General features: G+C 40.8%; 1 protein-coding gene across 2 annotated transcripts in view; it reads right to left on the bottom strand.

The window, feature by feature from the left end:
• The window catches only part of TEX264 (testis expressed 264, ER-phagy receptor), a 192,114-nt gene that overhangs the window by 43,199 nt on the left and 129,722 nt on the right, over positions 1–19,193 (bottom strand). For both annotated transcript variants that reach the window (XM_088134031.1, XM_088134032.1), the window contains exon 6: positions 6–183. In XM_088134031.1, the coding sequence (XP_087990157.1) occupies positions 6–183 (178 nt within the window). The remainder of the gene's footprint in view (positions 1–5; positions 184–19,193) is intronic.

Below are 19,193 nucleotides of genomic sequence, written 5' to 3'. Positions count from 1 at the left end.
GGTACCTGTAATATCTGTTTGATCATCATCGGTTTCTATTGCTGCTGCTGCTGCTCTGTTTTTCTTCTCCAACTCTTTCATTTCAGGCACGTAGAAGTCCCCTTGACGTGCAAGGGGGCATATAAAATAGATTTTATCTCCTTTGTAGATCTCCAGTCTAGGATGGGCACATAGTTTCCGCTCCTAAAATAGATAAGGCGCACAGCATTGAAGATATATTTCTCTCTACCATTGTGTTACAAGTAATGAATACATCCCTGGGCACTATTTCAAGATTAGGAATTGCCAGGTTGCAGTTTCTTGGTATTCCAGGGTGATGTTCCCAACTTTAACATGAATGTTGTGATGTATTCAGTCAATCCAACGTTCTTTATCATTTTTAGATACCATGAGATCAAATTTATAAATGGCTCAGCATCTTGTGAAAATGGGAAAGGGCTTTACGGCTCTGAGATAAAGCAGATAACCAATTGCAAAACACTGAGAGTGCTTAGCAGATCAATGAACTCCTTCCAGGAGTTGATCCATATTTCATTGTGTTAAATTCTATAGCCCCTGCTTTGAGCACCAATTCCAAATGCTGTGAGATTCATTTCAGAAAGACCATATGATGCATAGCAGGTGGTTAAAAAAAATCTGAGAAAGATTACAATCTGATTCTATTTGTAAATTATCATGAGAAAGATGTCATTAATTCCAATTTCCACATTTTCTCTTCCTGGTTCATCTATAAACTGTATTACTTCAAGCTCAGCTGCTTTTGGAAAAGGGCAAAAGTTAAATGGCAGAGTATTTGATTTTTCACATAGAAAGACAACCAAGTCCTGATATATTGTTAGAAGATCACGAAAGGAAGGAAGGAAGGAAGGAAGGAAGGAAGGAAGGAAGGAAGGAAGGAAGGAAGGAAGGAAGGAAGGAAGGAAGGAAGGGTGGGTGGGTCTGAGATCCTTGGGAGAAGAAAATATATGTAGCTCAGGGTTGATCTGTGGAGTCCTTAGTGCTCTCTTGAGTTTGGTTGTTTGCTTGCAGACGTTTCATTACCCAACTAGGTAACATCATCAATGCTAGCACTCCACAATCCTTGGGAGAGACAGCCAAAAGGACTGTGTTATTCTTTACTCACTAAAAGGTGCTAATCAAGTTTGTAAATTTGCATAAGTAAAGCATGGATTAATCCAGGTAAAAAAAACCCCTTAATTATTTTCACTGTCAGCTAATCTACTAATACAGTTACAGTGCTGATTACATGGGGGGTGTTAATTGTTTTAATAATTTAAACATTTTAATTATTTTCTGTTGCAATACAATCACAACAAAGAAACTATTTTTCTATCTGTGAATGGGAAATAATACCATAGGGTCTCCTGATTCCTCCCTGAAAGGCAGGCACAATCATTCCATTAAGTTATGTGAGATCTTTCTGCAAGAGACATTTTGCAGCCAGTGGATCCATTGAGCCTAATGCAGTCAGTTGTATTTTCAGCACTTTGATCTCAGTCCTTCACATGATAGCCCTGGTTTTCATTACAGTCCCAAAAGGAAGCCTTTCCAGCAGGAAAACAGCAACTCCCACCCCACAAAGTGACAAATAAACCTACATAGATGACACACACTCTACTGCCAGTACCATCCAGTTCTCCTCATCCATGTTTATGCCAGGTAGTATATTGCTTACTCCTTCTGCTCCCTGCTCGCTTCCTATTCCCATCACCACCCCAAAACTACTGTTGAGCTGCTTCTCTTAATTTCATGTACATATAAATGGGGGGAAAAAACCAGCCACAATATGTACAATCTACATCATCAAAGGTTGTGATTTTACACAGGCCGTGTCTAATCTCTAACCTAGTTTCTGAAATACAAATTACAGCAAACATCCTCCACCTTCCTTCACCCTCCAATTGTGGGGAATAAAACTGCCCAAATTCCTAGTCAGTATGGTTATTTTGAGAACCTTGGAACTTGGTCCATGCATCCGGAAAGTGCCAAGACTGGGAATGGGTGAATTAAGCAATAATTACCTGTTAAATACTGTTACCAAATCAAACAGGGAAAAGATACACTACTAAAAATGAAGATTAATTCTGGCTGATTTCTGGAAGATATTTCATAATGATATTTATTTGTAAAGAGGAAGAATGAAGAGACAATCTGGGCACAGATAAGAATTTTTATTAGGGACTATCTTGGGGTGATAAGAGTGGCAAAATGTATTTATTTCTCCACTCTGATCACGTCCAGACAGACAGAAGCAGTCCTGTTTGGGGTGACTCAGTTCCTCTTGAGTGGGAAGAAACCAAGAGAGCCGCTGCTGGGTCATTGTGAGGATTATTCTTGGCATCTATCAGAAAGAAATTGCTTGGATTTGCTTAGAGTTGGAATCTGGCTGGGCAGTTCCTATGGAACTGACTGAGGCACGGTCTTGCTCAATTCAGCTAAAGCCTGTTAAGACGGAGCGGTTGTGGATTGGAGGCCCCTCTGTATCCGAGAATTTACTGTCTTTGGTTCTGGACAGGGTCGCAGTGCCCCAAACAGACCTGGTGTGTAATCTGGGGGTCCTCCTGCACTCACGACTCCTGCTCAAGGAGCAGGTGGCAGTCATGACCAGGAGGGCCTTTGCCCACCTTTGGGTGGTGTGCCAGTTACGCCCCTTCTTGGATCAGGAGGCTCTCCAGTCAGTCACTCATGCCCTGGTCATCTCTTGGCTAGACTACTGCAATGCGCTCTACATGGGGTTACCCTTGAAGAGTATACAGAAGCTATAGCTGGTTCAAAATGCAGCCGCGCGGACAATATTAGGTGCCCCAAGGATGGCAAATATAACACCTCCACTACAGGAGCTGCATTGGGTGCCAGTTTGCTTCTGGGTCCAATTCAAGCTGTTGGTTATCACCTTTAAAGCCCTACATGGCATGGGTCCAGGTTACCTGAGGGACCGCCTCACCTCCATTACATCAACCCGTCCCACCTGTTCAGGCACAGAGGGCATGTTGTGGACTCCAACAGTGAGAGAATGTCAGCTGGTGGGGCCCAGGAGGAGAGCCTTCTCTGCCATTGCCCTGCCCTTTGGTATATTCTCGCCCCAGAGATGTGGCAGGCCCCTATCCTCCTGGCTTTCTGGAAAGGGTTAAAGACCTGGCTCTGCCAGCTCGCATGGGGCGATAGGAGTTCTAATCGTCCCTGGGGGTTGTTAGCGCCATGACAACGCTCCCTGAGTTACTCACCAATTCTCCATTATTCCTGGAATTTATTTATTATTAAGAGTGTTTTTATATTGTATTTTAATTGATTTTATCTCTGCTATAAACTGCCCAGAGTCGTTTCAACAAGATAGGTGGTGACAGATAGATAGATAAATAGATAGATCGATCGATCAATCTGGGGAAGAGTTTGAGCCTGTTGGTTCTAAGGAAACAGGAAGGTACCTTGGACTTTGAGTCCTGCCACCTGTGTTTTAGATCTGTGTTTTAGACTCCTTTGGTTAATTAAGGCCTCCCAGGAGACACACTGCAGGGTCCAGTCTCCAACCTTCCTTTTTTAGGGGAGATTGATGAAAAGGTGATTTATAGCTCCAAAGGGATCTAAAGGAAACAGATTATCTGAACCCTTTTTAATCTGGTTTCAGGCCAAGTATAGCACCAAGACATCACTGGTCATGCTTATGGATGACCTCTGGCAGGCCAGGGATGGGGGGGGGGTCTCCATCATGAGCCTCCTTGATTTCTTGGTGGCTCCTGATACCATCTATCATGGTATACTTCTGAACTGACTTAGGGGATTGGAAATGGGGGGCACTGTTCTTCGATAGTTCTCCTCTGAGACCAGTTCCATTCAGTGTTGATAGGGGAAGAGAGATCTAGCCCTGGGGCTCTGATTTGCAAGGTGCCTCAGGGCTAGACCCTCTCTCCGCTCCTATTTAAAATCTACATGAAGCTGTAGGGTCAGGTCATCTGTTGGCATGGGGTTGTATCTTCAGTATGCTGATAACACCACTGATACCTGAGGTGCACTAGCTTCCAGTAGATCTCCAGATGCAATTCAAGTTCCTGGCTTATCACCTATATGGCACAGGGCTAAGATGTTTGATAAACTGCCTCTCTCTGATGGCTTCTGCTTCTTCTTCCAGATCCAGCAGGGTGGGCAAGCTCCAGGTTCTATGAAAACAGAGCCACCTTATAGAACCTAGAAGCAAGCTTTCTCTGTTGTGGCCCCATGATGTTTGGATGGCCACAATCCTGTTGGCATTTTGGAAGGCCTTAAAATCCTGGCCCTTCCCTCAGGCTTTAGGGCCAGGATGTTTGTATTTTTATCTTGTTCTGATTGAGTTCATTTTTTTACCTGGGGTCTTTTGTTTTTTAAAATTGTTTTTATATATTTATTTCTGTTTTTATGCTTGCTAGCTACCCTGAGTTATTTGATTAAGATGGGCAGCCCTATAAATTCATAACAAATGAATAAAGCACTTCCCACACTCAGCATTGTTTGATGTGTTCTCTTTTACTTTGCTTACTTTTAATGTTGATTTTTTTTCCCCAAGTAATAAGCCACCCTAAGTTTTTGAGACAAAGTGACTCCTACAAACAAATATAACTGTGAGCAAAGATGGGAAATGTTTATCCTTTCAAAGATATTTTCTCTACTAGCTGGAGAACACAAACCTTAATAATATTTTGCTCTGTGCTTCAGCTTTTAAAGCATGTTCATGCCAGCAATCAAATTCTGATTTTATTTTGTTTTGTTTTATTTTGGCAACTCTGGAAAACAGATGTTATTCTGCTGCCCATTCTTAATGCACTTAGCGGTGCTGATCCAAGGGAATTCCAGCTCACGTTCCTAGCAGGAATCTGCCAGAGCCGAAGTCCCTGCTTTCAGCATGAAGAAACAACTCCTATGAGCTGTTTCTTGCTCAAAGCTTCTCCAAGTTATTAATTCCCAAAAGACAGATGAAAGAAGTTGTTTCCATTACTGTGTATAAAGACCCTGTTTGGAAAGCCCTTAAGACCTGGCTGATTTCCCAGGCCCAGAGGCTGGGAGGTTAGGTGAGCCCAGATGGGTTGGTTGCTGGTTTCCTCAGTTGCAATAGGATGTTTGTTTTCCATTAGGGTTTGATGTATACTGTTTTTAAATTCTGTTAGCCACCCAGAGTTGCATTTGCAAGATGAACAGCTATATAAATCTATGAAATAAATAAATAAATAAATAAATAAATAAATAAATAAGCATGTATGTGAAAGAAAAAGTGGTCATAATCTGTTGTATCTTGCCTTTCTTTTACCTGTATCTTTAGACACAGTATCTTGATTTTAAGGGTGTTCTTGACTTTTATGAAATCTAATATGTTTGATGAGCAGTGGCAATTCTAAAGATTCCTGATGTCATCTAAATAGGGAGAGGGGGTTGAATGGCAAAAATGTCACTTAGAAAAAATCCTGAGCCACAGAAAATCAAAGACAATAGCCTGCAATGAGTTGTGCAGGGAAGGGACTTTACACTGAATTAACAGCTGACTGTTTAATGAACACCCACACCCTGCCCACCAGCAGCTGTATGGCTCTGTACGCATTATGATTTGCACAAAATGTACGTCTGAGGGTTGTTGGGGTGAGTTTCTTTGTGAAAAAGCAAAGGGGCGGGAAGGAGGATTAATTTCTCCTAAAGAAATGTCAATAGCAGAGTGTGGCAGACTTTTGGTAATGTCCCCAAATAGCCTCTGCTATTCATGGCTCAACCAGTATGCTATACAACATGGTTGTTGCTTCTAGCCAAAGAGCACGAGAAACAAATTCTCCAGTGCATCCAGGGATGGCTGTGCAGAGTTTTGTATTAGCAGGAGAGGCATGTGGGAGAGGAGAGGAGAGGAGAGGAGAGGAGAGGAGAGGAGAGGAGAGGAGAGGAGAGGAGAGGAGAGGAGAGGAAATATTGACCAGGTCTCAGCAGCCAAAAAAATAACTTTATCTTTCTAAATTCCAGCTCATAACCATTCAAAGCAGCCATTTCTGAGACAGCTTTCTCAGTATTCATAGTGTCTTCCCTCTTTGTCTCTGTCACTGTTTTCTCCAATGATGGCAGTACAGTGAGCTTGAGTTTCATCCATCATAAGGCTGCCAGGTAACAAAAAGAACCAACTTCTATTTCACCTGTAGAGAAGCCAATTTATTTCCATTCCCAGGGGTAGGAACAGCATCTTTGACCTTTGCTGTCTGGAAGAAGAGGACCTCCTTAGAGACAACCTCATATACATCTCCGATAAAGATTTCCCTAAGCTCCTTACTAAGGTGATTAAAATACTGCACTTCTCCATGGATGAATCAGGATAGTATAGACCAGTCTTACATAATCTGCTTTCCACCAGATGCTGCCTATAATCTTTCCTGGATGAGTTAAGCTTTGGAAGTACATAAAACTGGGAAAGGCTGGTGTAAAGGTTTAAGTCAAACATCACTCCTTCTGGTCAGGCATGAGGGAGAAGCTGTTGACATGATGGCATCATACATTTTTGTATCTTCCTTGAGGTTCTCTAAGCCCTTTCAGATCATAGAGAACTGATTTTACTGGGAAACTAGAACTCAACATGTATAGATCCTATTAGTACTATTCTTTTTTTTAATAAAATGTGCATATTTAATGTATCAGGTGAATGAACCTACAAATCAGTAAATACCAACTGATTGTCAATCAAGGGGCAGAGGCACAGCTAATGTTCCTTGGGGGAACTGACAGCAGCACATGATGCAAATGGGTGGGGGCACATTACACATTTGAGCAGGACTGAGAGTTTTTTTTTTTTAAGGGAAATTGGAGGTTTCTTTTTTTAATCATGTTAACTTATTTTAGATAATGCATTATAGGTTTTATGACAGAAAACTGTTTTGCTGGTTTTGCTATCCTGGAACACTAGAGATAGCAAAACAACAACAACAACAACAACAAAAACGAACACCCAAGTCCAGGACCACATTTAGCCCTGGAACTGTAGGCTGACCATTCATGCTGTGATACATGCATTTACACAGTCTATTTACAATTATTTTGTTTAAATGCAATTTTTCACTAATTGTTTAAATGTCTTTTCTCTCAGACACACCTACACAAATTACTAAAATATCTGTGCAATACTAATGGGCAATCTGCAACCCATTGCCTACACATATTCCCTGATTTTTCTATATATTACCATGAGCATTTTCCGTATTTACTGATGAATTATAGTAGTATAATTTGCTACTGAAATCTGGTAGCAAAGTGTCTAAATAGTATCAAATAAAGGGAAAATACATGAATACTTCTATTTCCTTCCACTCATCTAGGGTTGTCACAGCTACTTTTATTGTTACTACCTTCCTGAAAACAATCCAGCTCTGATCACTTTTGAACTGCACGCAGCCTTCATCTTGCATGGCCCTTAGCTACTACAATACTGTTTCGTCTTCACTTAAATGAGAAAATATCTTAATGTGGATCTTAAGAATGGATACAAGTACACAACTACTATTATAACTGGCATCGTGTAAGTACCATGTGATGTTACTATGAAAGTAACCATATAATACCACTTAAATTTAACCAAAATCTTTTCAAACAGGGTTAAACTAATCAATTTAAAAAGAAATCATGTGTCAGGTTCAGCCCAAAGAACTCCAAGAGACAATGCAAATACAGTTCTGTTGCATTTATTAGCTTCAACCTCAAGACAGAAATCTCACCAGACTGAACCCTAGTTCCCAAGCCAGCCAGCCACAACACCGTGAATTCCTTAGGGAGGCGCCAGTCTCATCTTCTTGAACTTCCCACGCTCCTGTTGGGGGCTAAGAACACGCTTATCTCCCTGAGCCTGGCCTTCATAAGTCCATTCCATCCCATCATGGTATGATAGAATTCTTTGCATTACAAACACATCTACGGCACTACAGACTTGTAAAGACTGAAGCTGATGAGGCAGAAACTAGCAGGCCAGACAGAATCACTGTGTGAACACTGAGTAGATGTATTTCAATCTCAAGGCTGGGAAAAGAATGGCCAAAAGCACATTGATTTGAAAGGACAGAACAAAAAAGCTTAAGATTTAAACTCTGGGGCTGAGAGAGAGAGAGACAGAGAAAGCAGAATGTACACACATTAAAAATCACATCAGAAGTGTAGAAAATTGCAAATTAGAATATACTTTAAAGTAAAATAAGAAAAAACACTGTATTTTAGTGATCAGAAGGAAACCTTTTTCTTCATTACTGTTTGGATTTACAAGAAGAAAATACATGAGTTCTGCAGGGAAGTCTGCCTCAATCTAATTATTAAAACCAAGATTTGATTGATTCTTCTTTCCACCCACCCCCTCGTAACTTCCAATATAAAACAGAAGAAAATCAGCATTTGTGTTGGCACGTCTCTTCCCCAAGTGGCCCCATTTTTAAACACCCCTTCCCTAAGTATGCTTATACATAGATTTGATTCAAGATACGCTTTGAGAAGAATGCTAGCTGTTCCTCAGAATTACATGCCTGTTTCTGCTGTGTTTTTCTGGCATCTCTCCTTTTAGCATCCATATTGTTACACAAAGAGCCACTATCAGAGTGCATACTCTTCAATATTCAGTAACTGATATACCCCATGGTCATTTATGGCAATAGGGTGAAAGCACTAATGAAATTTAGTGTCCATACACACAAATTAACAATATTTTAAAAAGCAGTTCTTAAATCAAACAAGAACAAAACAAGGAATAATGCTTTACTAAGGACAGGTACAAGAGAAGAAAATGCATTAAAGCATATACCAAAGAATCTGAAAATTCTATTATGTTGTGCCATTTAGCACAAAATTCACATTGCTTTCTCTAAAAAAAAGAGGTCTGGAAGAAGAGAATGAGCAATATATTAATAACCTCAAATGTTTATTTCCTAATTCATTTCTTTTCTTTTTTCCTCATTCTCTCCCCCACCTCCACCCCCCTTTTATGCAAGTACAATTATCCTTTTGGGCACAAAGATTGCCATTGCCTTCATTTGCAAATTCAAGTCTTCCCAATTTATTTATTTTAGTAATATGCACAAAGTTTCTAAACAAGTATAACATTTAAAGACAATGAAATCCTTACTTCACTCAAACAGAAACCATTTGGTTGTTAAAAGGAGATTTTAACAGCTTCCATTTAAGTTAGTGGCAAAAAAGCAAAACAAAAACACACTCAGATATGATACCATTGCTGCTGCTTCTTGCTGTTGTTGTTACTGTTATTGTTGTAAGATTTTTCTAGTAATTTCCAGGGTTTATTAGAACCTGGTATCTATTGGGTCCTAAGATATTAACATCTTTTTTATTGATTTAGGACATTTCCATGCAGGTAGTCCTCAAGTTACGAGTGTAATTTGGACTGGAATTTCCATCGCTAAGCAATGTGGTCTTAAAGCATGATGTCACATGACCACATCACTTAGCAACAGCAATCCTGGCAGTCCCTGTTGCTGTCATTAACTGAATCCCATTGATTGTTAGGCAAGGACCTATCCTGATCCAAGTCATTGCTGACTCGGTCCCTCCCAGCCCTGAGCCTCAGTAAGGGACTGCCTCCTCTTCAACACTCCCCACCAGCCTATCACCCCCCCCATCTCTGCCCTTTTGGCTGCCCTGCACAGCGGCACTCCTTGGCAGCAACAGGCTGGGGTGAAGCAAAGGTCCGGGGCCTTCAGCAGTCTCAGCTGGCCCCCACAATCCCCAGGCCTCTACTTCAGCACCAGCGCTGCTGTCAAGTGGCCCTGTGCAGGGCAGCCAAAAGGGCAGAGATTGGTGGGGAGATAGGTGGGTGGGGGGAGTTGAAGCACTGCTGCAGTTATAAGAGTGTGGGGGCTAGCAAGTGCCCAAATTTTGATCATATGACTGTGGGGGCACTTCAGCAGCTATAACTTTGGGGACCAGGAGTAAGTACCATTCGTTCAGCCCCACTATAACTTTGAATAGTAGCTGAATGAATGATTATTAAACAAGGACTACCTGTACTTTTATAACATTGCTTTTAATTACACTTTCTCTTGAAACTTCTGCTGATCTCCACTAAAGTGGAATTACAGAAATGCATTTTTAGTATCTTTTCAGGTGTTGAAATACAATAAAATATATTACAATGTCATTTCTACAATTATTCTTTGGCTGAAATCAGGGCTAAATTTTAGGGGCAGCACTGATACCTAGTCTCTAATAATGGAGACAAGTATAAAAGAATCAAATCTGTTTAAAAATGTCAATGTCTGATGCCCAATAGATAATGCTTAAAAAAAGAGTTGGGAGAAGTGAAGGAGGTGGATAAGGATGAAGCTTTTATTAATGTTTAACATTTGATCCAGAAGCTAATTCAACCAAATAGGTAGATGTAAACAGGGACTTTGATTTTACTATTTTGAATAGTTTGATACCATCAGCAAACTTAGCTCCTTTGCTATAAACTCCTAATTCTAGTTTGTCCATAAAAAGCACTTGTTCCAATGCTGATCTACCTTTCCATTATCTCCAATGTAAACATCAATATATATATCTGCTCTCTCTTTTCTGTTAACAAGTGCCCAGTTTTTGATAACACGCTTCCTGTGGAATCTTGGTCAGACTCAAAAGGGGGACAAGAATGCTGAGCCATTACATAAAGAAATATTCGAATCCTGGGAGCATGAGAAAGAAACTCAAAATAATTCTGCCTTTATTGTGTTAGGTATAAGTTGAAGTAGAGAGGAGCTTTCAGTTTTTCAAGTTTCTATTACACTATCCAACCACTTTTTTTTTTTTAAAGTACAATCCAAGACTCCTAGTGATTCCTGTTTCCTGACCTTGCCTTCCTTGAAGGTTGACAAACCTCATGGCTGCTGGGTTGCTCAGAAACCTTGGGTGGGGAACTCTGTTAAAGATTTTTGAAAGATCAAGTTCACAATATCTATGGAATCACCTGATTACATGTTTGTTGACACCCTCATAGAAGTTCAATATCTGTATGCTTGGTTTTTTCTCTTAGAACTGAAATTGCTCCTCCCCCTCAATGTTACATTTGTGTATTTATTTATTTATTTATTTATTTATTTATTTATTTATTTATTTATTTCTATGCTACCAGAATCCAAAGCCTCCCAGCAGTTTACAGTAGTAAAAGCATAGAACAATACAGATAAAACCTACTACAATAGATTAAAAGATTGAAAGGAAACAGTCCCAATTATCTCTTCAACATTGGATAACACCAACCTACACAGGCAACATCAACTTTCAAAGGCTTTTCGGAATAACTCTGCCTGCACCACACTCCAGAATGAAGCCAGGATTGCTGCTGATCTGACCTCTGGGGCAGAAAACAATGCTGCCAGGCTCCAACTAATCTCACGACACATGGAGAATGAACCTGTAACATTCCCATTGAGGATGAATGATGGAGAAAGTGGTCCTGAAAGTACCTAGGAGCCAAGCCATTTAGGGCTTTAAAGGTTAAAAAAAACCAGGAAGAAATATAAAGTTGGTTTATTTGATCAAGGTTAAAACAAGATATGTTATTATTTCTGGCAACCCTTTATGGCCTTTCTGCTGACACCAGGACTGAAAAGATGACATTTTATGTATTTGTTTATAGATAAGGGATGGGATATGAGATGAAGAGATAAATGTAACCTTAGAGGGGGTGAAGAGTCACTAAATTTGTTTATACTTGTGATGAAGGTTAGAAGTCACTTCTTTATATATTTCTTTTCTCTTTATTATATTCTTACTTTTCTTTCTTCTTTTTTTTCCTTGCACTTTTTACTCCTTTCTATTCTCTTTTTTTCTTTTAGCTTTATTAGATTTTACTTTAGCTTGTATTAGATTTTACTATTATAATTAAAATTCTTAATTAAAATTGTATACAGAGAAAGGTTAAAAAAACATACTGAATTGTATTCTGAAGCCTACCAGTAACAAACAGAATACCTGCAATAGAGATGCAACTCAGCTCTCACCCATCAGCATAAGACTGCTATCTTTTAGAGCTTTCAAGCAGTCCTACAGTGCCAGTAATCTATATGAGTGGTGATAAGGGCATGAGTTACAATTGCTAGGTATTTTCACTCCACGTAGGGCCATCATTGGTGCACCCTGCTCACTGAGCAGTCCAAAAGAATACCCAAGTTGCAGACCTGATTCTTAAATGCTACCTCATCTAGAATAACAACTGCAGCAGACAGAAAAGCAAATGCTCTTTGGACAATCTTGTTGGAGTTTAACCTCATCTTGTTTTGTGCCATACAGACCCTCCCAGCCTCCCAACAATACACCGTGTGCACAGTTATTAGGCAAGTGAGTATTTTGACCATATCATCATTTTATGCATATTTTCCACCTCCAAGCTGTATAAACCTGAATGCTTATTGGATATAAGCATATCAGGTGATGTGTATTTGTGTAATGAGGAGGGTGTGACCTAAGGAGATCAACACCCTATATCAAGGTGTGCATAATTATTAGGCAGCTTCTTTTCCTCAGGCAAAATGGGCCAAAAAAGAGATTTAACTGACTCTGAAAAGTCAAAAATTGTAAAATTCTTTCAGAGGGATGCAGCACTCTTGAAATTGCTAAGATATTGGGGTGTGACCACAGAACCATCAAATGTTTTGTTGCAAATAGTCAACAGGGTTGCAAGAAACGTGTTGAGAAAAAAAGACGCAAATTAACTGGCAAAGATTTGAGAAGAATCAAACATGAAGCTACCAGGAACCCATTATCCTCCAATGTTATTCCAGAACTGCAACCTACCTGGAGGGCCCAGAAGTACAAGGTGTTCAGTGCTCAGAGACATGGCCAAGGTAAGGAAGGATGAAACTCGACTACCACTGAACAAGACACATAAGTTGAAATGGCAAGATTGGGCCAAGAAATATCTGAAGACAGATTTTTCAAAGGTTTTATGGACTGATGAGATGAGAATGACTCTTGATGGACCAGATGGATGGGTCCGTGGCTGGATCAGTAACGGGCACAGAGCTCCACTTCGACTCAGATGCCAGCAAGGTGGAGGTGGGGTACTGGTATGGGCTGGTATTATTACAGATGAGCTAGTTGGGCTCTTTCATGTTGAAGAGGGACTCAAAATCAACTCCCAAACCTACTGCCAGTTTTTAGAAGACACTTTCTTCAAGCAGTGGTACAGGAAAAAGTCTGCATGTTTATGCAGGACAGTGCTCCATCGCATGCATTGAAGTACTCCACTGTGTGGCTAGCCAGTAAAGGCCTCAAAGATGAAAGAAGAATGACATGGCCCCCTTCCTCACCTGACCTAAACCCTGTTGAGAACTTGTGGGCCCTTCTCAAATGGGAGATTTACGGTGAAGAAAAACAGTACACCTCTCTGAACAGTGTCTGGGAGGCTGTAGTTGCTGCTGCACAAAAAGTTGATCGTCAACAGATCAAGAAACTGACAGACTCCTTAAATGGAAGGCTTATGACTCTTATTGCAAAGAAGGGTGGCTATATTGGTCACTGATTTTTTGTCTGAAATGTTTATTTGTAAATTTTGAGTTGTTTGTTTATTATTCTCACTTTAGCAGATGAAAATAAATGAGATGGGGGAATTTTTGTTTTTCATTTAGTTGCATAATAATTCTGCACACTAATAGTTGCCCAACAATTGTGCACACATAGATATGCTCCTAAGAAAGCCGAAACCTCACTTTTACTTTCTTAAATATTCAGGTTTGAGGTTTATTAACATTTTGGATTGACCGAGAGTACTGTAGTTGTTCAATAATGAAATTCATCCTCAAAAGTACAACTTGCCTAATAATTGTGCATGCAGTGTAAATCAAAAGCTTAATACCCCCCCTCCCCCAGCTTGGTTAGTGATGCATAGCTAGGTATCATCAGCATACTGACGATAACTCATCCTGGATTGATGGATGACTTCTAGCAACTTCATATAGATGTTACACAGCAAGGGTGAAAGAATTGATCCCTGTGGAACCCGGAAGAGAATGCCCATGGAATCAAACTCTCCTCTTCCACTACTGCTGATTCTCCACTTAGGAAGGAGTGCAACCTCATAAAACAGTGCCTCCAATCCTAACCCTTTCAGAAAGACACTATAGTCAATGATAGTAAAAGCTGCCAAGAGATCAAGTAGGGACAGCATGAGTGCATTCCTCCCATTCTGGTCTGGACAAAAATAAATACCCAGAGCAAAAAAAACAACAACCAATCCCTCTCTTGGTCCCCTGCCCAGCCTTGAATCCTGAATGAAAACAGTGAAGATATTCTATTTCACTTCAGTACTTCCAGCTGGGACCATACCACCTTCTCAACATCATTCTCTAAAAAGGAAAAATTGAAGACCAGTTGATAGTTATCCAATATTGCTAGATCTAGTTCAGCAATATTGGCCTCTTCAGAAAGGAGTGCACAAGCTTTGTGCAAGACTGTCTCCTGTACCAAAGAGGCATTGAAAACTTCCTGGACCCAGCTAGTCTCCCTCTCTCTTTCTCACTCACACACTCTCTCTCACACATACACTTGCCTAAAGGGGGCAGGAAGAACATAGATCTAGTGGAGCTCATGTCGTATCCACTTCCTTAGAGTCCCAGTCATCACCACTCCAGATGACAATACAGTATATTGCCCCAGTCACTTCTGATTTTGCCCACATGGAGTCACAACTCTGGAGAATTTAAGCAACTTGATCAGCAAAGTGTTGTGCAAATTCATCACAACAACAGGACGATGCATGTTCTCAATAAGAAACAAGTGACTTTAAGCAGGGCCATTGGATGACAATCTACGATTGAGGGACCAAGAGAGGAAGGAGAAGTGGGAATGTTTTGCCACCATTATCACCGTGATTTAGGCTCCAACATGAGCTGTTGCCCATGTTTGGTCAGTATCACTTTTAATTCCACTCCACCAGCTCTCCGTATGTCATTTCCACCTACTTCATTTTTGGAAGCCCATTTGTGAACCAGAGAACACTTGGAGATCTTCTGACTTGAAGAGGCTCTTAGGAACAATCTCACTGGATATTCTGGTCATCTTTCTTTCCCAACACTGGACTAAGTGCCTAACAAAGCTGTTTGTCATATTCTTGAGAATATCTGCATAGCAAAGCACTAATTTTTGTGTCCACCATCTTCAAATCACCCAGCAATGGCTCTGAAACAAAAAGAGATGCAATATGTGCCAACTGATGTGAACTTGACTGAAATTACTTGGGATTGAGCCATGGTTGCCATGGATGCTATGTAGCTCTAAGACCTGCCAAATCCTACCACTAGGACATAGATTGAAGTTCACTAGCATTAATAACTGGAGAAATGACAATGCCAGTCCAACAAGAAGATCCCGTGTCTCAGGAATGAATCCTTTCAGGTAGCAGGACAGATAGTACATAGGCAGGAATTCCATCCTGTCACTAACACCCAACCTAACACACTGGCATTCACATCCTATCAGTTCTGGAGTGGGGTGCCTGGTCAGAGGTAAGTTGCCTTGGAGAATCATTACTAATCATTCTTCTTCCTTGACGTCAATATTGGTGCAGGACCTGAAACCCAAAAGGATAGATCTCTAAATCACAAACCAAACCAGGCTTCATTCATAAATGCCACCCTAATTTACCACTAAGTTCTAAATGACTAATTTTATTGCAGAATAACATGGCATTTAACAGCACCACACCTCAAGATCCCTAGCAATCTGGCTTTCCAGATCCAGGAATGAAACATGAGAATAACATTGCTGTATCAGCCTAGGTTCCCTCTAGCCAGTATTCCATCTAACATAGCGGCCCTACAGATGCATCTAGGAAGCCCACAAAGAGGAAATCAAGATAGCCCTTCTCTCCTATTGTTGCTCCTGCGCACTTAGTATGTAACAGCAGAGTGCCACCATGCCTGCAGGCAGCACCCAGTCATCAAAGGTGGTAGCCAGTTATAGAACTGTTATCTAGGAATCTGTCTAGGTCCCTTCTGAAGTCATCAAAACTAGAGGCTAACACCACTTTAGGTGGCACTTGCATGAATGTCTGTGTTAGGATTTTCTCATGGGAAAGGATGCAGCTCATTATCTTCACAGAAATGTTGTGTCTAGAGAGAGATTGTATGACTTGTGTGTTAGCACGTATACTGCTATTTACTGCCACCTTTTGGCGTGTGTATGCTAGTTACTCAGTGGGGGGGGTATGGAGTGGCAATATAACTGGAGCATTGTATGCCCAGCTTCGCAGTTGTTTTAGTTATGTAGTTTTATGGGTTATGTAGTTGTAACTAATAACCAAGTAGTGTACCTCTTCTCTGAGAGTGTTTGGCTAGAGAGTTTATGTTTGTAGATAAGTCTTGGATGCTGAATTTATGAGAAGAAGTGTTTTTTCCTATATTTGGAAACAACTTGTATTTTATGAAGTTTTGCATTTTTATCAATAAACAACCAGATAGTATATATTTTCTGGCTGAGTTTCTTTGGAGAACAAGATATGGACATTGCAGTTTGCAAACTTCTCATGCTGATGTGTATTTTTCCCTGGGCAAAGTTTTTCTGGGAGCATTGCTGTACTCTGCACAACAGTCTGCACCACAAAATTATACGAAAAAGTAAGATCATCTGATCTTAAAACACTGAGAACTGGCTACCATTAATACACATAAAACAAAAATAATATGATGAACCCCCTTGGGTCCATAAAAATATATAAAGGTCCTTTTCCTCTTTTTCATTAGACCTTACTTTCCTGTGAAATTGGCAAAGAAATAAATGAAAAAAAGCCCTTAGACCATCTCCAAACTATTTCCAAAATGTATTACCTATCTTATTTACATGTTCTCTACAGAACATTCAGCTAGTTGGCCCACTCTACTCAAATATCACATGAAATCCATATATAAACTACAGGTAATGTAAGCTAGCAGTTACAAAGCCAAGTATATGTCTTATTTGTAGGTACTTCCAAGAGCAATCCAAAAATGCAAGAGAACTCCACAGTCTGTCATTAATAGACAAATTGACAAGGAAGCAAACAAAGGTCAAGGAAAGGGGCAAACAGCCCTAGGTACATCCTTCCTCATCACATCACCTATTAACCAGCACCCAGATCTGCAGGAATCAGCAACAGATAAACAGGATCAATCAAGTAAGAAACAATACTGGTAGGACAAGCTACCAGATACTGTATAAACAGCCAACTAACTTCACTCCCCCATGCACTGATGCTGTTACCTAGCTTATTAATGAAACATCTACAAGAAGAAAAGCAAGCTCAGAAAACATTAAGCATCCAACAATTCAACCCTGAGTTACATATCCTCTCCACTATTGTAAGAGCAATCCCTCGGACCTCTTGTTTTTCAAATTAAAGATTCTATACAGGATCCTATCTGCTATATGTCCTAGTTAGCATAACAGGAGCTGTAATCCAAGACTTTCAGAAAGCATAAGCTGCGTACTGCTAGAAAATTCTAAACTATTAAGACAGCTGGGATCCATCAGATTGGTGAGTCATACTGGCCATAGATCCAACAATATAGGGCAGTTTTTTATAGCACTATGCTGGCCTATTACTTCTGAAAACTTAGCAACTAATTCATGTAACTAATACATTTTAGAACTGCAGTCTTTACGCAGACATCCATGAAGATTTAATTTATTTTCTCCATTAATTCTGATGTGTTATAGTTATTAAAAACACAGGACAGAAGCAGAATCTCCTGAATCACAAAACATATGTTGCGACTTCATTGAAAGCGTATCTAGGAAAGGAAGGAAAAGGGACACATTTCTGACAAGAAGCAGATGTCTCCAAAGTATTTATTTTATTCAATTTGTATAGCCGCCCATCTCAAACCAATGGCTCTGGGCAGTGAACAATCATAAAAACAATTAAAACAGTTAAAACACAATACAAAAAAGAAATTAAATACAGATAGCAGCCAAGAGATATTATAAGCCATCAGTGTCAACATAACCAGGAAATGGGCCCTTCATACACTGGGGACCCGAGGCGCAGGCACATAGCCAGGTCTTCAAGGCCTTCCAAAAGGCCAGCAGGGTTGGGACCATCCTAATCTAAGGAGGGAGAATGTTCCAGAGAGCAGGCACTACAGCAGAAAAAGCACATTTCCTGGTCCCCACCAGCTGACATTCTTTGGCTGATGGGACCCAGAGCATGCCCATCCTGTCAGACCAGATTGGATGGGTAGAAAGAAATGGAAGAAGCCATGATGAAGAGCTTTAAAGATGACAACCAGCACCTTGAATTGCACGTGGAAACACACTGGCAACCAATGCAGTCCTCGAAGCAGTGGTGTTACATGTTCTGAATAGCTAACATTGTTTACAACCCATGCAACTGCATTCTGTACCAGCTGAAGCTTCTGAGTGCTCTTCAAGGGCAGCCCCATGTACAGCGCATTGCAATAGTCCAAAGGGGAGATCACGAGGGGATGAGTGACAGTGAGCAGAGCCTCCCAGTCCAGGAATGGGTGCAACTGGCACATAACCCAAAGGTGTGCAAAGGCCCCACGGCTACCACCTGCTCTTCCAGCAGGAGCCATGAGTCCAAGAGGACCCCCAGATTGTGCACTGGGTCCATCTGAGGCAGTGCTACCCCATCCAGGATCAGAGGTGGAAAAAACCTTGGTATTGGAAGCACAAAGCCATTCTGTCTTGCTTGGGTTGAGATGAAGCCCATCCAGGCCCTTACAGCCTCCAGGCACTAGGACAGGACACAGCATCACTCAGGCAGCCTGGTATGGAGATATAAAGCTGGATATCATCAGCATACTGATGATACCTCAACCCAGCAGCCTCACATAGATGTTAAATAAGAGGGGAGAGAAACTGAGCCCTGTGGCACTCTACAAAGTAGGGACCATGGGCTGGATCTCTCCCCTCCTATCAATGCCAACTGGAACCAAACCCAGAGGAAGGAAGAGAACCAGCACAGCACCATGCCACCCACCCCATAATTCCCACAGGTGGTCCAGAAGGATATCATGATCAATGGTATCAAAGACTGCTGAGGGGTCAAGAGCAAGGATGGATGCACTACTCCCATCCCACTCCTGCCATCCAAGAGCACGATCAATGCCATCTCAGTCCCATATCCCCACCTGAATCCTGACTATTGCAAGAACAGCAACAACAAAATCATCCTAGCATTTTCAGGTAACTGAGTTATCAGTGCCAATGAAATAATAATCAGGAAGAGTCTGAATATT

Source organism: Python bivittatus, unplaced genomic scaffold, assembly GCF_059951505.1.
Source record: "Python bivittatus isolate LINGU-HERP-01145 unplaced genomic scaffold, Pbiv_v1 ctg000080_np1212, whole genome shotgun sequence".
NCBI lineage: Eukaryota > Metazoa > Chordata > Lepidosauria > Squamata > Pythonidae > Python > Python bivittatus.
The sequence above is the reverse complement of the archived record's forward strand: the minus strand, read 5'-3'. Positions and strand labels throughout refer to the sequence as shown.